Below are 16,818 nucleotides of genomic sequence, written 5' to 3'. Positions count from 1 at the left end.
CACTTGTGTATCAAAGCAAATTTCCCCATAGGAAATAATGGAAACTCAGATGATTCATTCCAAAACCCCAAAACATTCACATAAAATGATTATAATACTGTGATTATAATATAATCACATTATATAATGTGATATAATACAAAATAATCAAGAAAATACAAAATATACATTAACCTGCACTTACCTTTGAAGTAAGGTAAGTGGCTGGTGTGAGGGAGACGAGAGAGGAGGTTTTTTGTGTAGGACGACTTTCACTATCCCTAACAGAATCACTGCTATCTATTGGCTCAACAGAATCTTCTGCATGGGACCATTTAAAAAAAATTTTTTTTTAAGGTTTATTCATTTCTCAGAGACAGAGAGACAGGGCGTGAGCGGGGGAGAGGCAGAGAGAGAGAGGGAGACACAGAATCTGAAACAGGCTCCAGGCTCTGAGCTGTCCGCACAGAACCCGATGCGGGGCTTGAACTCTTGGACCGCGAGATCATGACCTGAGCCAAAGTCGGACGCTTAGCCGACTGAGCCACCCAGGTGCCCCTGCATGGGACCATTTTTACGCTCACGTGGATAGTGATTACAGTACAGTATAAATAAACTCTTGTATACTGTATTCGATGTAACTGTCAGTAAGGCAGCAAAGGGTCTAGATCTGCAAGCAACTTGACCTAGAATGAAGCAGGGCCTTCCTAAGCTCACTCTTGTCCCTAGGTGCTTTGAAGTGACCAAAAATACACTAGTGCCAGTTCCAACGTTCTGAAAAGTCACTGATTTCTGCCAAACACCGTGGCCTGAGACCGAGCATCCGAGCATGGGAGGCCATCACCCACAATCTCTCAGAGAGAGAGAGAGAGAGAGAGAGAGAGGGAGAGAGAAGAACCATTGGCTCAGTTGTGATCATGTGACATTCGGCATCATATACTACTCGCATCGCAAGACATCATTCGCTTCTCAAGCTGAAATTTGGTAGAAATGTTTCCTCGTCTTGCGGAGCACTCACAGAACAAGTGACTCATAATCCAAGGTCTTGCCGTACTTGTAAACAGTTTTCGTACCAATGTAACTCAATTATTAAATCCCATGAATTGTTTATAGTTTATGATGAAAGAAAACCCCATTTTTGTAAGGCCTAGTGAAAGGACAGCAGTCCAGTATGGAGCAGGGGTAGAAACTGTGGGCTCCAGGGGACCCGCGTGGGCCATCTGCTCCTCGGTGGGGAGCCCAGTCAGTGATGGAGGCCAACCGCAGGGGGCTGCGGGACCCCCATCTACCTGATGCAGAGTGGGGTACCTGACCGGCGCCGCAGATCTGTGCCCCCAGAAAGTGAACGTTTTACGAGACCTTATTTCATGAGACCCACGGCGGTGACCTTGGACTCACCCCCTCCCCCCTTCCCTTTCTAATGAGGGAAGGGAAGTCTCTAGAGCACGGGCCAGGAGCTGCTTTAGAAATGCAAAGGTTCAGCTACTTGAAGGGAATGCGTTTGAGGGAAGTCTCTCCTGTGCCTTCAAAGAGGAGCAGAGCTTTTTCACAAACCCGGTATAAAGGCGGAGTTCAGAAGCTCTGGTCCTTGGGCCCTGAGGAGGCTTCTTCCCAGGCGGTGTTATGCAAATCCGGCTTAATGGAAGGGTGGACTGAGTCTTTATTTCAAGCAAAGAAAGGCAGAGGAAGGAGAATAATAATACCCTTCATATTTGGGCTATAAATACCACAGTAATAAGGCTGGAAGGGAAGGATGTAGGGCCTGCAGGGAGCTTGAATCTGCTGTATTTGTCAGGGTTCGTCGGGGTTTCTTCTCACGGGAAGAACCATGGAAGCTGGAATTGAGTGCGCTTAATGGGCACCAATTAGAAAAGCCTCCGAGGACACAGCCACCACCGCAGGGCAGCCCGTTGGCCACCTAAGAGAGGCAATGACAAGATGGCTGAGAAGAAGGCTGCCTGGGTGGCTCAGTCAGTTAAGCGTCAGACTTCCGCTCAGGTCATGATCTCAGGGTTCATGAGTTTGATCTCTGAGTCAGGCTCTGTGCTGACAGCTCGGAGCCTGGAGCCTGCTTCGGATTCTGTGTCTCCCTCTCTCTCTGCCCCTGTGCTGCTCGTGCTCTCTCTGTCTCTCTCTCTCTCTCAAAAATAAATAAACAATAAAAAATTTAAGAAAGAATAAAACATTTAAAAAAATTAAAAAAAAAATGGCTGAGAAGAAAGTGCTCATGGACCCCCAGCTTGAGGGTCAGGGTAGCTGTCAGAGATCAAAATACTGACCTGAGAGCTACTTTGGGGGAGGAAAATGATAAGACGGCCATTGAACCTTGGTGTATGCCCAGCCAAAATGGGGTTTTATTTTCCCTCAGGAGGAAAGGGCGCAGCTCGAGGGTCATCCAGACTGAGATGGACTCTCTCGACCTGTTATTCTGTCGCCCCAAGGAACTGGGCCTCTTTACAGGCCGGGCTTTTGTGTGAGGTCTATATTTGTCTTCCAGCCTGGCTCGGTAAATGTTACGCGGATTGAACCCCGTGGTGCTAACTGCCTCAGTTTCCTCATCAATAAAACGGGACTTAAAGCTGTAACACCCATGAGAGCACAAGGTAGATAATAAACATTAGTATCTCTCCTTTCGTCCATTGGTGAGCCATGCCATCTGCTACAAGGGTGGAGAGCTATTTATTTATTTATTTATTTATTTATTTTTATCGTTTTTTTTGAGAGAGAGAGCATGGAGGGCAAGGGGGCAGAGGGAGAAGGAGAGAGAATCTTAAGCAGGCTCCACACTCAGCGCGGAGCCTGACGCAGGACTCGATCCCACGACCCTGGGATCATGACCTGAGCTGAAGTCAAGAGTCGGACACTCAACCAACTGAGCTACCCAGGCATCCCAGCGATGTCTTTTCTACAGCTAAGTCACATGAGTCTGTGAGCCTTTATAATCATTACCTGAGCTTTAACTCAAAAAAACAAAAAAACAAAAAAACAAAAAAACAAAAAACAAAAACAAAAAAACTGTACCGGGATATGAAAATCAAAGTTTTGACTGAAACACCAAAGCACAAGAGATGTGAAGCCACATCAGCAAGTGCAGGCTTTAGAAGTTTTCAAGAGTGGCTTCCGTGATGACTGGACCCTTCTCCAGCTGGAGGGCATGAAAAGGGTTCCAGATGTGGAGAGCTGGGGAGAGCATTTACGGCACCATTTCTTTGGCTAGAGGTGTTGGGGTGTGAAGTTCCTCGCCCTCTGCCAGGCAGGAAGGAGGGGACGCTGTCCCGTTCCCTAGAACCAAGTGAGGGGAAGCCGCCATGGGACCCCATGAAGAAGGGGCCGTGCTAGGCCAGGTCTATATGCCCTGAGCGTCTCTGGGGCAGGGCATGACCGGGAGCTTCCCAAGACCGGTGTGGGCTGGTGTAGCTTGCCTGGGTCTGCCAGGTAAGGCCATCTAGAAAACGCTGGGATGTACCAGAAAGAAGCTAGAGGTAAGACAGTCTTCTGGGCCTGAGGAGAGTGCTTCCTACAGAAACATCTGTCCAGGTGGATGGTCATGCGGGGGAGAGGTCCCTGGAGACAGACACCTCAGAAGGACCCAGAAAAGAACTAACGTAAGAATCAGCTTTAAAATTTGCTAGGACTGGCATGCCCAAAGCCAGCTTAGAACTCTAACGGTCCAAGGGCATTAGGCCATTCCTACCCCCTTCAGCACTGCTCCTAACCTCCTGTTCCATCCCCAGGAGGGGCCAGAGACTGGCCAGTCAGCTCAGGGTAGAGGAAGAGAGAAGAGACACCCAGTTCTCCCTCTGGCTGCAGGCTGTCAGCCTGTAGCAGGCCTGTGCTGGCGACGGGAGAGGATGTGAACATCAAAACTTCGGGGTTTTGGTTTTATCTTAGACTGGACTTCCTAATTAACAGATGGAGACTTAGAAGGACACAGGGCCATCTCTTACCAGAGAGGGAACAGAAGGGTCCCAGGTCTGCTAGAAGGCAAGGCAAGGTGATCCTCACTGGGTTTACATTTCACAGGGACTGTGGGAGATAACACCTAAAATTATATTTTAATTTATTAAATGCACATGGGCTGTGCATTCAAAATAACCAGCACCCGGGCTCCTGGGTGGCTGAGCGTCCGACTTCGGCTCAGGTCATGATCTCGCGGTTCATGGGTTCGAGCCCCACGTCGGGCTGACGGCTCGGAGCCTGGAGCCTGCTTCAGATTCTGTGTCTCCCTCTCTCTCTCTGCCCCTCCCCAGCTGGCGCTCTGTCTGTCTCTCTCTCAAAAACAAATAAACATGAAAAACAACAACCACAAAACAGCCAACACCTTACGCACCGTGGAAACCTCTAGCTCCACCGGGTGATATGGTGGCAGAGCATATGTTGACCCGGTTCTAGAGGCAGACCAGTTTGTGCCACGTCTGTACCCACTCGAGACTGGCAGCTTTCCGAGTCACTGAGAAATGCGTTGGAGCAAATATTCCTAAGTGAGATATAGAGGTTTCCTCCAAGATCCAAAGAGGTTCCCTAGGTCCGGGGCCTCTTTCTCAGTGGTGGGGTGCAAGGTGCAATTACCTGCCCTTTGTCTGGAAGGGGCTGCTTTGGAATGCCCCAGAGCACAGGACCCCTACAAACTCCACCCATGCGGCAGGCACCTGAACCCTCATGGTGTTTTTTCTGGTGCTCATGCGCCTCCCTAGGGCATCCAGAGCTCCGGCCGCTTCCTGCCCTGCAGGTCTTATGAGCCTCACGCCATCAGTATCATTCGAGCAGTTGGGTTCTATGGGGAGGCAGAAAGATCAAAGCTCTTGAAGATCATCCTCTGATGGGGAGCTGGAGAGTTGATACGCCCCCTGGCCAGACAGCGAATGCTCTCTCTGCCTCCCTCGTGGTAAAAGCGAGCTGCTTTTCATTCTCCTTAGTGATGGGAATTCAGAAGAATGCATCTACCAGTTAATAGCTGCTTACCAAACGTCAGGGGGCTGTGTCATCTACTCTAACAACGCTAACACATCAAACGTGGCACGGAGTATCAGTGAAGTTTGCAGTAGCCCCCCACTGTCCCACACAATCTGTCTGGTCTTCACAGGGACCAGAGAAATGAGTAAATCCCACAGGAATAGGCTAGGGGCCTCGGCCACCACCTTTCGCCCTTTACGTCTTCAAAGATGGCGCTATTCCCTCCAGTGGCTCCTAGGACATAGTGTCATTTCTGATTCACTAACTTGGGGGGGGGTGGTGGGACAGTTTCAGGCACTTTCACTCAGCTTTTCCTATCAAAATACTCTTATCCATCAGACGCTGGGTAAAGAGCTACAGGGAAGGTCTGTGGGCCCACTGAACCCACTGACAGGCAGACGCTGGCCAGAATACCTTCGATCTCCTGGCCTGACTGAGCCCATCTCTAGCCAGAGGAGCATCTAGCATTGCAGATGCTCCAGCATCACTGTCACCGCATACCCGGAGTTCTAATGGGGATATTGGATGCAACGGGCCTCGAAAGACGTGAGAATTCCCCTTTCCCTACCGACTCGCTACCCTTTAGGAGGGTTCCCGAATGTTTTACTGAGTATGGGTTATGGTGATGCAGGTTTCTCCACAAGGAAACACACCTGCCCTTCAGTCGGTGGATTCCAGCTCTGTGAACTGACTGAGATCTAGAAAGTGGGTGAGGGGCCTTGCCGTCCATGATGCCAGTTACTAGCCTTCTGGCTTCTACCATTCTGGAACTCCATAATCCCCACGGATACTAGAGAGCCCCGGTTCTATGGCAGGATCTCGTCCCGTCAACCCTGACCCATTCAGAGCTTCTCCAGGATGTTAGTGGCCTCGTGGCTCGGGTGAACATTCCTCTGGCCCTCCTGAGGAGCATGGTCAGGTGATGGGGCCTCCAGCCTCACCTAACAAACCCATTTGAACATGGCCTCCTCCCCGGACCTTCTGAGCCTTTCCTTAACTCTCTGCCAAGGCCATTTCAGCATCTCTACCTTGCTTACTGCGGGTTCAGGCCGTGAGGAAGCTTCAAGGAGCATGACCGGCAGTGTCCTAAGGAAAACTCCGGGTGTCGGTGTCATGGCTTTGAGCCCGGAGTCACAAGCAAGTGCTCCCCCGGACAATGCTCCCCTTTCCAGACCTACACCCAGGGTTGGTCCACCACCCTCAGGGCGCAATCATTCCCATACGCCTCCGCTGGTGCCTGTGAATCCATTATCAGCCAAATCCTGTAGTTCCTTCTGCAAATAAGTAATTTCTCTGCGGAGCAGTGACTGTAGTTCTCCTACTCAGACTGTCCTGATACGGGATCCTGTCTCTCTGCCTGGTGGTATCGACTGTGGCAGAGGGGGATCCTGACGCTAAACATCGTGCTACACGGTCCCTGCTTCGGGTGCAACCTCACAGGGTCTCCAAGCACAGGGAGGCTGCTCCACTCTAGGAGGGGTTTCAAGGGTCTCGTGTACCCAAATGCACCCATTCCAGATCCTTCTTCCCTTTAGGACACTGACTTTATTTATTTATTTATTTATTTATTTTTAAATTTAATGCTTATTTATTTTTGAGAGAGACAGACAGACAGACAGGGTGTGAGAGTGGGGGAAAGGCAGAGAGAGAGAGGGAGACGTAGGATCCAAAGCAGGCTCCAGGCTCCGAGCCGTCAGCACGGAGCCCGACGCAGGGCTCACACCTGTGAACCACGAGATCATGACCTAAGCCAAAGTCGGACGCTTAACCGACTGAGCCACCCGGGTGCCCCTGACTTTATTTTAGGTTTATTTATTTATTTTGAGACAGAGAGAGAGCATGGGAGGGGCAGAGAGACAATCCCAAGAAGGCTCTGCACTGTGAACGCAGAGCCCGACTGGGGCGGGGCTTGACCTCAGGAACCATAAGATCATGACCTGAGCCGAAATCAACAGCAGGACACTTAGCCAACTGAGCCACCCAGGCACCCGTCTGCAGGTCACTTCTACAGGTCTTGCTTCATCCTGCAAGACCTTTTGAGGAGCCTCAGGAAACACATCCTAGAACTCTCCACCTGAAGGATGAGAGGAGAAAGTATCTATCCATTGTCCCCTCCCCCCAACTAGTCAATGGAGACCCTACAGGCATCGACTCCCCTAAGTTTCCACGTTGCATATGTGAGTGCCGAGGGGATCACCAGGGATGTCTCCCAGGACAGGAAGTGGGAAGATATAGGACGTGACTGTCGGGGAGAGGGGGAAGCGTCGGTTTGTACCTGTGTGAGGTTGTTCACACCTGTTCAGTCCTGGTCATGCGATAGAACTGGAGTCTGAGGATTTTATTTATTTATTTTTAAACATTGACTTTTTAAAAAAATTTTTTTAAATGTTTTTTTACTCTTGAGAGAGAGAGAGAGCAGGGAAGGGGCAGAAAGAGAGGGAGACAGAAGATCCGAAGCCGGCTCTGCGCTGATAGCAGAAAGCCCGACGCAGGGCTCGAACTCACAGACCGCGAGATCATGACCTGAGCTGAAGTTGGACGTGTAACCAACTGAGCCAGTCGGGCACCTTGGAGTTTGAGGATTTTAAATGGGGCCCAAAACAGGTGCCCAGTACCAGCCGCCTGGGTGAGTACCGTCCTTCAGAGCAGCAGAGGCTGATACTTAAATGTTAGCTTCCCTGCTAGTGGTCCAAAGCATTACTACTCATTTCTTCAGGAATTACCCTCAGAACAGTACAGAAACCAATGAAGAGGGACACCTGGCTGGCATAGTTGGTGGAGCACGTGACTCTTCCTCTCAGGGTCATGAGTTCAAGCCCACATTGGCATAGAGCCTACTTAAAAGAAAAAAGAAAGAAAGAAAGAAAGAAAGAAAGAAAGAAAGAAAGAAGAAAGAAAGAAAGAAAGAAAGAAACTCAGTGTCTTACATATTTAAACTTTTAAGCCAAAACAGTATGCCCAGCTTAATTAACATTGTCATTAACCATAATTTAGCTCTTCTCAAGAAAGATGATTTGCCAGTACGGAGGAGAAGCTCTTGCCAAAAATTACAGAAATGTAGCATAAAGGAGTAGGACCGGCATCGACCTCATTACTTCAGGCTGAGTCCCACCTTATACGCATACGTGTGTGTGTCTGTGTATCTTCGTGTGTATCTGTGTGCTGTGTGTGTAGTTGTGTTTGTCTGTGTCTATGTTGTATCACATATCTGTGAGTATATCTGTGACTTTGTGTGTGTGTGTGTGTATGCGTGTGTGTGTGTTGCGCGTGTTGACCATCTGCTCTGTGCCGACCACAGAGAATGCCCCGAGCGGAGACTCTGTCCTCGCGATGCTTCCGTGGAAAACAGCCTACCTGGCTAGGGAGTGAGGAAGCCGCAAGAACCTCCAACCCTTAAACTCCTCTTGAAGTAGGTGGAGTAATGGCCTCCCAAAGATGGAACCTGTGAATATATTACGTCACACGGCAAGGGGGAATTGGGCTTGCATATGGAACTTAAGTTGCTAATCGGCTGACCTTAAAATAAGATTATCCTTCTTAGCCCGGTGGGCCCAATATAGTCACAAGGGTCCTTAAAAAATGAAAGGGAGGAGGCAGAAGAGTTGGTGTCAGAGTGATGTGATGTGAGAAAGACTCAAGCAGCCACTGCTGGCTTTAAAGATGGAAGGAGCCACGAACCAAGGAATGTGGGCAGCCTTCGTAACTTAGGGCTAGAAAATAGATTTTCCCCTATCAGAGCCTGCCGACACCTCTATTTAACCCAGCGAGACCCATTTCGGACTTCTGGTCTCTAGAACTTCAAGATATCCAAATTTGTGTTGCTTTAAGCCACTAAAACTATGGTAATTTGTTACGGCAACAACAGGAAATGAATATGCCTGGGAAAATTGCATTCGTGTCTTTCAAATGCTCCCCCTTTGCTTTGCTTCTAGTCTTAGTTAAAGGTGCAGTGGATTGCATTTGACGTAGGGGTTGGCTTGTGAAGTCAGCATTTAAGGAGAAAATATGGAGTCCATATTAACCTTGAAAATGCCTGTAATTGCTCATTTTGTGGAGAGAAGGGGCCAGGACCCACTGAAAAGAGCCGATCAACATTCCCCAAGGTGCCCTCACCCTTAGGCGCCCTCACCCCAGGGCTTGGGCCTACTGATCACAAGGGCCAGCTAAACAAATCACACCCTTTGAATTGTCTCTTTCTCTCCCTCCAGGCATTTAATTAAATTTGCACCAATTCAAAGAGCATATGCTGTAACTCCATTGCAATTTCAGATTTTGTTCCTATTTCCTGAGTTTGCTAAGGAAAGAATGAAAAAAGAAAACTTATTTGTGCTGTGGCTTGTTCTTTTTTTATTATGAAATATAACAAACATACAGAAGAGCGTGAGGAGTATCACCCACCTCTGGCAAATTGCAACATCGTTCTTCCACACTGGATTCGGATTTTTAAAAGGAAACGAAATGTTACACATACAGTTGAAACCCAATGTCCTTCTTAGCCTCGCAGATGCTGCCTTCGACCCCCTTCCCCATCCACCCCCCCCATCCCCAGGAGCTTTCCCCATTAGTGATTTTGATATTTGATTTTGATAGCAGTCCTGTGCAGGCTTTGATACCTCTATTATCCAATTCTGTGCGTACCCGTAAACACTAAAATATCAGCTCACATATCAAGAAAGATTCTATAAATGGTACACTGCATATATCCTTCTGCAACTTGCCCTCCTCTCCTCCAGCTCAGCACCGCGTTCCTGAGATTTATCCACAGCAGTACCTGTAGCCCTGGTTCATTCTTTGAAGCTGCTGAATAATATTTGATTTCCTAAACATACATTTCTGTTCATCTGCTTTTCTGGTCATAAGTATTTAGGTTGTTTCCAGTTTCTCTTTATTACCAACAGAGATGCAGTGAACATTCTGGTCCATTTCTTCGGGCCCCTGTGCTAGAGTCCCTCCAAGGTGTATACTTAGGAGGGAAACTGCTGGGTCCAAGCATGTGTTCAGCCTTAGAATCACGGGTAATTGCCAAATTGCTTTACACGGGAGTCACACTGATTTCCCACTAGTGGCAAATGCAAGTTCCCTTTAATTCGTGTCCTGACCAACGCGTACTAGTTTCTGCCCATCTGATTGCAAATGGGTCTTGTTCTTCTTGTAGGTTGCACAGCGGATGCTCATAGCCACCCTGGGGCAGAGGTGGCGCAGGCCTTCCTTGTGACCCCCTGGCAGAAAGGCATAGGGAGCCCCAGGGAGGGGATGCTGAACCCAACATAGATGACTGTGGCCATGCAGGAGCCTAACGAACCTAGGAATCTCGGATTCCAGCATTCGCCCCCATGGGAACTGAATACAAGGCCAGAACGCAAACCGGCTCCTGGCTAGGCGGTAGAAGATTGAATCCTGAACCTATTTGCCTTTTAAGTATGTCTTCTGTATGTACACTTGGAGCCGGGTGTCTGGGGGTTAGGGATACTCATTGTGTGCCGTCTCGTCCAGCCCCTGCACGAGTTCTGGCGACTGAGGCCACACCACAAACACGGAGCATTTCCCCTCAGGGGGAGGCCCAGCCAACATCTTGGCCCTGACACCCTACTGGACTGTGACCTTGGGCAAGTTACATCTTCTTGGTGCCTCAGTTTTCTTGTCTATACCATGGGGATGGTGGCACCTACCTCCTGGCAAGGTCATATGGACTGGCCGCAGCCACACGTCTGAAGTGCCAGGCACAAAGAAAACATGCAAACGTTAGCTGTCACGAGGAAGGCTGTGATGGTGACTTCTTGCTGCCCACAGGAGGTAGCAGTGGTCCCGAAGAAGAAACTCCAAGGGCAGGCTCAGCACAGCACAAGTCACTGATTCTGGGAGACAGCCCATCCGCAGAAGCTAAGGAGGACTCTTCTGGAGGTACAGGCTCGCGGCACCCAAGCACGGGACCAAAGGCACCGTGGCCAGCGGCATGTGGTTGTCCTGCAGGGAGGCTGCGGGGTCATTTGAAGGGCCCTTGGAAGCCCACGTCTCTGTTTTCTCTTGGCTTGAAAACTATCAAAGGATTATGGCCCGAGGGTTTACCGTGTGCTGCCATGGCTGCCTATGAGCCGACCATCCCTGCTTCTGAGGCAGAGCTCAGGGGGTCCACACCAAGCGTGTCGGGTGGAGGGGACCTGAGATGGGTAGGTAAGGGGCCAAAGTCGTGTCCGTGACCTGTTCTCATTTCTGTCCGTTTCAGCAGTCCTCGTCCACGGTTTGGGAAGCAACCTGAGGTCACTGCTGTCCTTGACCCGAAGTCTCATCATCGACAACTAGTGATTTAGCCCCAGTGATGGGACAGAGGACACACGATTAGAAGGCAGAAGAGCAGCGTTCAGTTCCTAGTTGCGCCTCTGTTTTGCTAGGTGAACTTGAATCTTCAGAAGCCTCGGCTTGCACGGCTCTGCGGTGGAGCTAAGAACACCTGCCCCACCCACCTCACAGAGGTGTAATACCAAGTGAGACGGCGTGCACCAAAGGACCTGGGACATGCTGTGTGCCACATAAATCGCAGTTACGGTGTATCACACTGAGCTGTTCCTGCTGCGTGGGTTCGGTGCTCAGCCGTGCAGGTGAGGGCAAGTCGAGTTAGCCACACCCTCTCTGCTGGGTCAAGCCCGCATCTGCCGGGATCACTGGTCTGCTCCGGGATCACAGCACAGCCTGGAACTCTAGCCAGGCCCCCCCAGAACTAAATGTTACCCATGGCCCCACAGGCTCCCTCGTCTAATCAGATGAGACATCCAACCCCAGCCGATAATCAACAATCACACAGCAAGCTGGCGACGGGTGGAGAGTCACGGCTCTTGGAGGCCAAGTTTAAACGCCAGCTCTGCCCCTCCCTAGCTGGGTAATCTTGGACAAGCCACTAACCCTCTCTGAGCCTCAGTTAAGTCGTTCATACAATGGGGGCAAAGACGCCTACTTCACGCTGTCAAGAGTGAATGAAACTATATGTGCTTGTCACATAGGAGGTCAACGAATGGGGGCTGCAAGGATTTAGCGCACGACTGTTAGCTCCACGAGCACAGGGCCTACCTAGATTTGTTTTATGCCTGGTGACCACTCGGCGCCTTGTAGAGAGCCTGGCGCACGCAGGACGGGCACTCAATCCACTTGGGGACTGAGTGAACGAAGGGAGTACCGCGGATTTCTTGAACCCCTCCGAGCCTGAACTTCCTCATCTGTAAAATGGGCATATAAACACTCACCTGGGAGGGCTGTCGTGAAAACCAAGAGCCGCCAGCCGATGCGCGAAACATCCTCGGACACCGCACAGCGGGAGGCCCGCCGAGCGGGCCTCGCACCCCCTTCCCTGGGCAGACACCACAAGAGGCGGCTGAGTAAGTAAGAGTAACGTTTACTGAGCGATACAGGACTGAGTACTGTGAAGGATTTACCAGGATGGAAACGCACCCCATGCCCGCCCCTGCCACCCCGACACCCAGAGACTACTACAGTACTTAGGAGTTACACACGACGGCCATAACTGCTGGATACCTGTTCGTAACAAACAAACCATAGCATATTTATACTATATCACATCGAGTGATTATAGAAATCCATATATATATTGCTTGTATAAAATCTTTTTTTTTTTGGTAAAAAATATTAAAAAAAAAAAAAAAAAAAAAAAAGAAAGTATAAAAAAACATGTGCAGTTGAAAAGCCCTGCCAGGACAGCCGGTCTGTAAACATTCAGTGAGTATGTGCTTTGGAAGGGCGCCCGCGCCTCGTGCCCACAGCAGACTCCAGCGGGGCCGTTGAGGGCGCGCCCCGGCTGCCGCTCCCGGGCAAGGCCGCGCTGGACCCACGGGGGCAGGTGCGGCTGGGCCCCACGTGGCGCCCGCTCCAGCCTGGCATCAGGGTCGGGGGGGGCAGGGCTGGGGGCAGGCAGGCTGTGGTCCCACTCAGTTCCATCCCCAGCCGCATGTTTGTTTGCAACTCATGGCTTTTCCTGGCTGCTCCGAGGTCCCTCGGTGGGTGCCCTGGTGGAGAGGCCATTTGGTTGGGTGTCTCTCTGGCCGGGGGCCTCTGTCCTGCCTCCTTCCAGCTGGGCCCCAGGCAGGACAGCCCCACCGTGGGTCTACTTTGGTCTCAGCGCTTGGTCCTTCTAGGTTTCGTCAGCCCGTTCTTCCCCTTGTGTGGCTGATGTGAGTTTCACAAAAAAGCCCGGCCAGCGCTGGCTGTGCTGAGCCTCATTGTAAAGTTTGTCATGCAGCGAGGAAGGGCCCTCTGGGACCCCTCGTCCTCCCCCCTCTTCCCAAATCCTCCTCCTCCTCCTCCTCCTCCTCCTCTTCCTCCTCTTCCTTCTCCCAGCCCATGGTCACTTCTTCTCTAGCTGCTCCAACAGCGGGTTCCCTTCTGATTCGGGGGTCTTGACGCTGTCCGTCCGGACGATGCAGGTGGGGCGATGCCGGTTCAGCATCAGAATGAGCTGTTGTCGCTCCTGCTTCAGCTCCTCGATCTGGGTCTTCAGCTCCGCATTCATGAGTTCCAGCCGCTCAGATTCCTGCGCACGAAAACAGGGACAGGGCTGTAAGCTCTCACTGGGGACCGGCGCTGCCTCTGGGGAGGTACAAGGCACTCCCAGCTGGCATTTGCCTGTTTTCTGCCTGCCAGCTTCCCACTGGAAGAGGCACAGGACCTGCTATGGAGCCCCCAGGGTCCCTGACTTTCTGCAGCAGTGGCCGTCACCCCTGTGACACTGGCCTGTGTCAAAGCGGGAAGGACCCAGGTTATATTCTGGGGCCAGCCTGGCTCATGTCCCACCTCCCTCCTCTCACTCAATCCACTCCAGCCATGGCGACTCCCTTGTAGTCGCTCAAATATGCCAACACCCTCCTGCCTCCGGGCTCTTGCCCAGGAAACAAAGGGTGGGAGAGGAATAGGGACCCAGTGGAACTAGAGCAGGTGCACGCAGGGTCCACAGGGGGTGGGAGGGGGCCCGAGGCTGGCAGTGCAGCGGCAAAGTGCTTTGATGTGTGATGTGTAAATGTACATCGGGGCTATGCTGGCCTGCGGGATCACTAAGCCCAGTGTGCTCATGTCATTCCTCCCCAAACGAGTACTTCCTATCAGTCCATAATCATTGAAACAGCCTCTTCATTATCCCCTGTTATCTAGAAGCTTTGCCCACTGGGAGGCGATCAACTGTCACCCTTCTGGACCCAAAAGAAAGTTTCCAATAGACCTCAAGTGAGATTCCCAGTGAACTTCCAGCTCAGTTGGAGAGACTCCAGGGAAAAGAAGGAACGAATGCTGGTGATTCGCTCTTGGGGAGGGCGGGGGGGGGGGGGGGGCGGGGTTGTGGGTTCAGAGTGTGGATGGATAGGCGACGAGCAGACCAATTCAGGGCTTAGGGGTCAAAGCGGTAAGACAGCAAGGCTTCGCCGGACTGTGTCTGAGAACTTCCAACCCGGTCGAGAGTTGGAATTTACTCAAGGGCCAGCAAAGTTTCGGACCCAGTGGCTCTCGACTCAGAGCGATTTCGCCTGCCAGGAGACATTTGACAACGTTCGGAGACAATTTTGGTTGTCCCCCCCCCCCCCCCCGGGGAGGGTGGGGTGCTACGGTGTCCAGTGGGTAGAGGCTAGGTATGCTTCTAAACCTCTTGCAATACCCAGGGCGGCCCTGCAACAAGAACTCTCTAGACAAAATGTCAACAGGGCCGCGGTTGGACAAGCCGTACCAGGCCAAGAACAAGCTGCGGTTGCAATCGCGCATGTGACAAAGGAGCTGGGTGACACTGGCTTGGGTCTGTGGGCTTGCCCCTCTGCCGGCGGGGCCAGGCTGGGCAGCCTCCTGCGGGGAGGCACCCCAGGCCGCCGTCCTCCTCATAGCGGCTGGCCCGACTGAACTGCCACTTGGTCTGTCTTGGGGAGCCTGGGGAGCTCAGAACTGCTAAGATGGGCAGTCCTCGGGACCAGACACTGGTCCTCGGGACCAGACTCCTCACTGAATGAGAACGGCCCCCAAAAAAGGAAAAAAGCGCTCTGGGGGAAAATATTAAAAAGCAGCTACGGTGGTTTGGACCCAAGGAGGTGTGTGGATTCACACTCATTCATCATAGGAATGGGTGGCTCAGTCAGTTAAGCACCTGACTCGATTTCAGCTCAGGTCACGGTCTCACAGGTCAGGAGTTCAAGCCCCGCATTGGGCTCTGCTCTGACAGGGCGGAGCCTGCCTGGGATTCTTTCTCTCCCTCTCTCTCTGCCCCTCCCCTGCTCGTGCCGCCGCCCCCCCCCCCCCCAAAATGATAGACATTTTAAAACGTTATTAAAATGTTAAAGTATATCATGGAATATCCTGCACTCGGACCGGCTGGCTGTCAGAAGGTAAGTGACTGCTTTCTAGTTTTATTTCCTTCTGTTTTATTGGGTGGTGCTACGTGTTTATTTATCGTGTAAGTAGAAGTTGAGTTCAGAAGAACCATGATTATAGAAGTTGCCTGTGGTTTTATAACAGCAGTTACCTGATCTGCTTTGCTAATTAATTGAGAAATGTGGGCTAGGATCTTCACATGTTAATTATGAAGTAAATAACTCTGCTTGCATTTTTGTTTATAGTTTTGCCTTCTGGTAGATATTTCTTGCCCTAGAGAAAATGAAAGCATTTGTTGTTTCACAATAGATTGCAAGCGAGTGAACATTCTGTCTCTTCCACTAGGCTCACCAAAGGCAGGAGAAAAAATACTGGGTGAGGGGCTGGGTGTCCTGGTATTTCATCCTGGCTGTGCGACCTTGGCCAAGTCAATTCCTTTCTCAGGGCCTCAGTCTCCTCCCAGAGAATATGATTGGCCTAGAGGACTTTAAGCATTAAGATTCTCTGATTTTAGGGGTGCCTGGGGGGCTCAGTCGGTTGGGCATCCCTTTGGCTCAGGTCATGATCTCGCAGTCTGTGAGTTCAAGCCCCATGTCAGGCTCTGCGCTGACAGCTCAAAGCCTGGAGCCTACTTCAGGTTCTGTCTCCCTCTCTCTCTACGGGTCCCCCACTCACACTCTGTCTCTCTCTTTCAAAAATAAAATAAAAACATAAAAAAAAAAAAAGATTCTCTGATTTTATCTTTAAAAAAGTTACCCTAGGGGCGCCTGGGTGGCCCAGTCGGTTAAGTGTCCGACTTCGGCTCAAGTCATGATCGTGTGGTTTGTGAGTTCGAGCCCCGCGTCCGGCTCTGCTGACAGCTGGGAGCCTGGAGCCTGCTTCAGATTCTGTGTCTCCTTCTCTCTCTGCCCCTCCCCCCACTGTGCTCACTTGCGCGCACTCTCTCTCTCTCTCTCTCAACAATTAAAAAAAAAAAAGTTACCCTAATACACTAATAGAGTTCTATTTCCCAATGTTTTTTGTAAGTATTGGGAAGAAGGCTGGTGGCCTCTTCTGAGCCCAAAAGGCCCGTCTGAACTAAAATCCTACCTCTGCCACTTTAGCTATGTCACTGTGAACCAGATTCCCCATGTCCCTGAGCCTGGGCAACCTGAACAGCGTGCTGGGCGGTAGAGGAAGCCCTGGGTTCTAGTCCTGCCTCAGCTGCTGCAGAATCTTGAGCAAACGTTCATCCCTCGGAGTCTCAGAATCCTCGTCAGGAGAGTGGGGGCTGCTTCGCCTCCCCTCCAGGGTCACCGTCTCCTTGTGACCATCCAGGAGGGAATGGCCATGAAGAGTGCAGAGTGCCATGGGAGTGTGAGATGGGCTTCCTGCTACCAAAGCCCAGAGAATGAACCTGCGTTAGGCACGGCAGGTGCGGCAGGTACAGAGGTCGGCGTTACAGAAGGAAGAAGCATAGGGACGCTGCTCCTGACTGCAGACAGAGGAGCTGCTGAGGTCGCCCTGGCTGCCTCAGGAACTTGGCTGGTCCAGACAGGT

General features: G+C 51.2%; 1 protein-coding gene across 4 annotated transcripts in view; it reads right to left on the bottom strand.

The window, feature by feature from the left end:
- Positions 1–12,300: 12,300 nt before the first annotated feature.
- JDP2 (Jun dimerization protein 2) overlaps positions 12,301–16,818 on the bottom strand; it is a 38,979-nt gene continuing 34,461 nt past the window's right edge. For all 4 annotated transcript variants that reach the window (XM_019833320.3, XM_023255873.2, XM_011283415.4 and 1 more), the window contains one exon: positions 12,301–13,468. In XM_019833320.3, the coding sequence (XP_019688879.1) occupies positions 13,283–13,468 (186 nt within the window). In that variant the 3' untranslated portion in view covers positions 12,301–13,282. The remainder of the gene's footprint in view (positions 13,469–16,818) is intronic.

Source organism: Felis catus, chromosome B3 (assembly GCF_018350175.1).
Source record: "Felis catus isolate Fca126 chromosome B3, F.catus_Fca126_mat1.0, whole genome shotgun sequence".
In the NCBI taxonomy this organism is placed as follows: Eukaryota; Metazoa; Chordata; class Mammalia; order Carnivora; family Felidae; genus Felis; species Felis catus.
The sequence above is the reverse complement of the archived record's forward strand: the minus strand, read 5'-3'. Positions and strand labels throughout refer to the sequence as shown.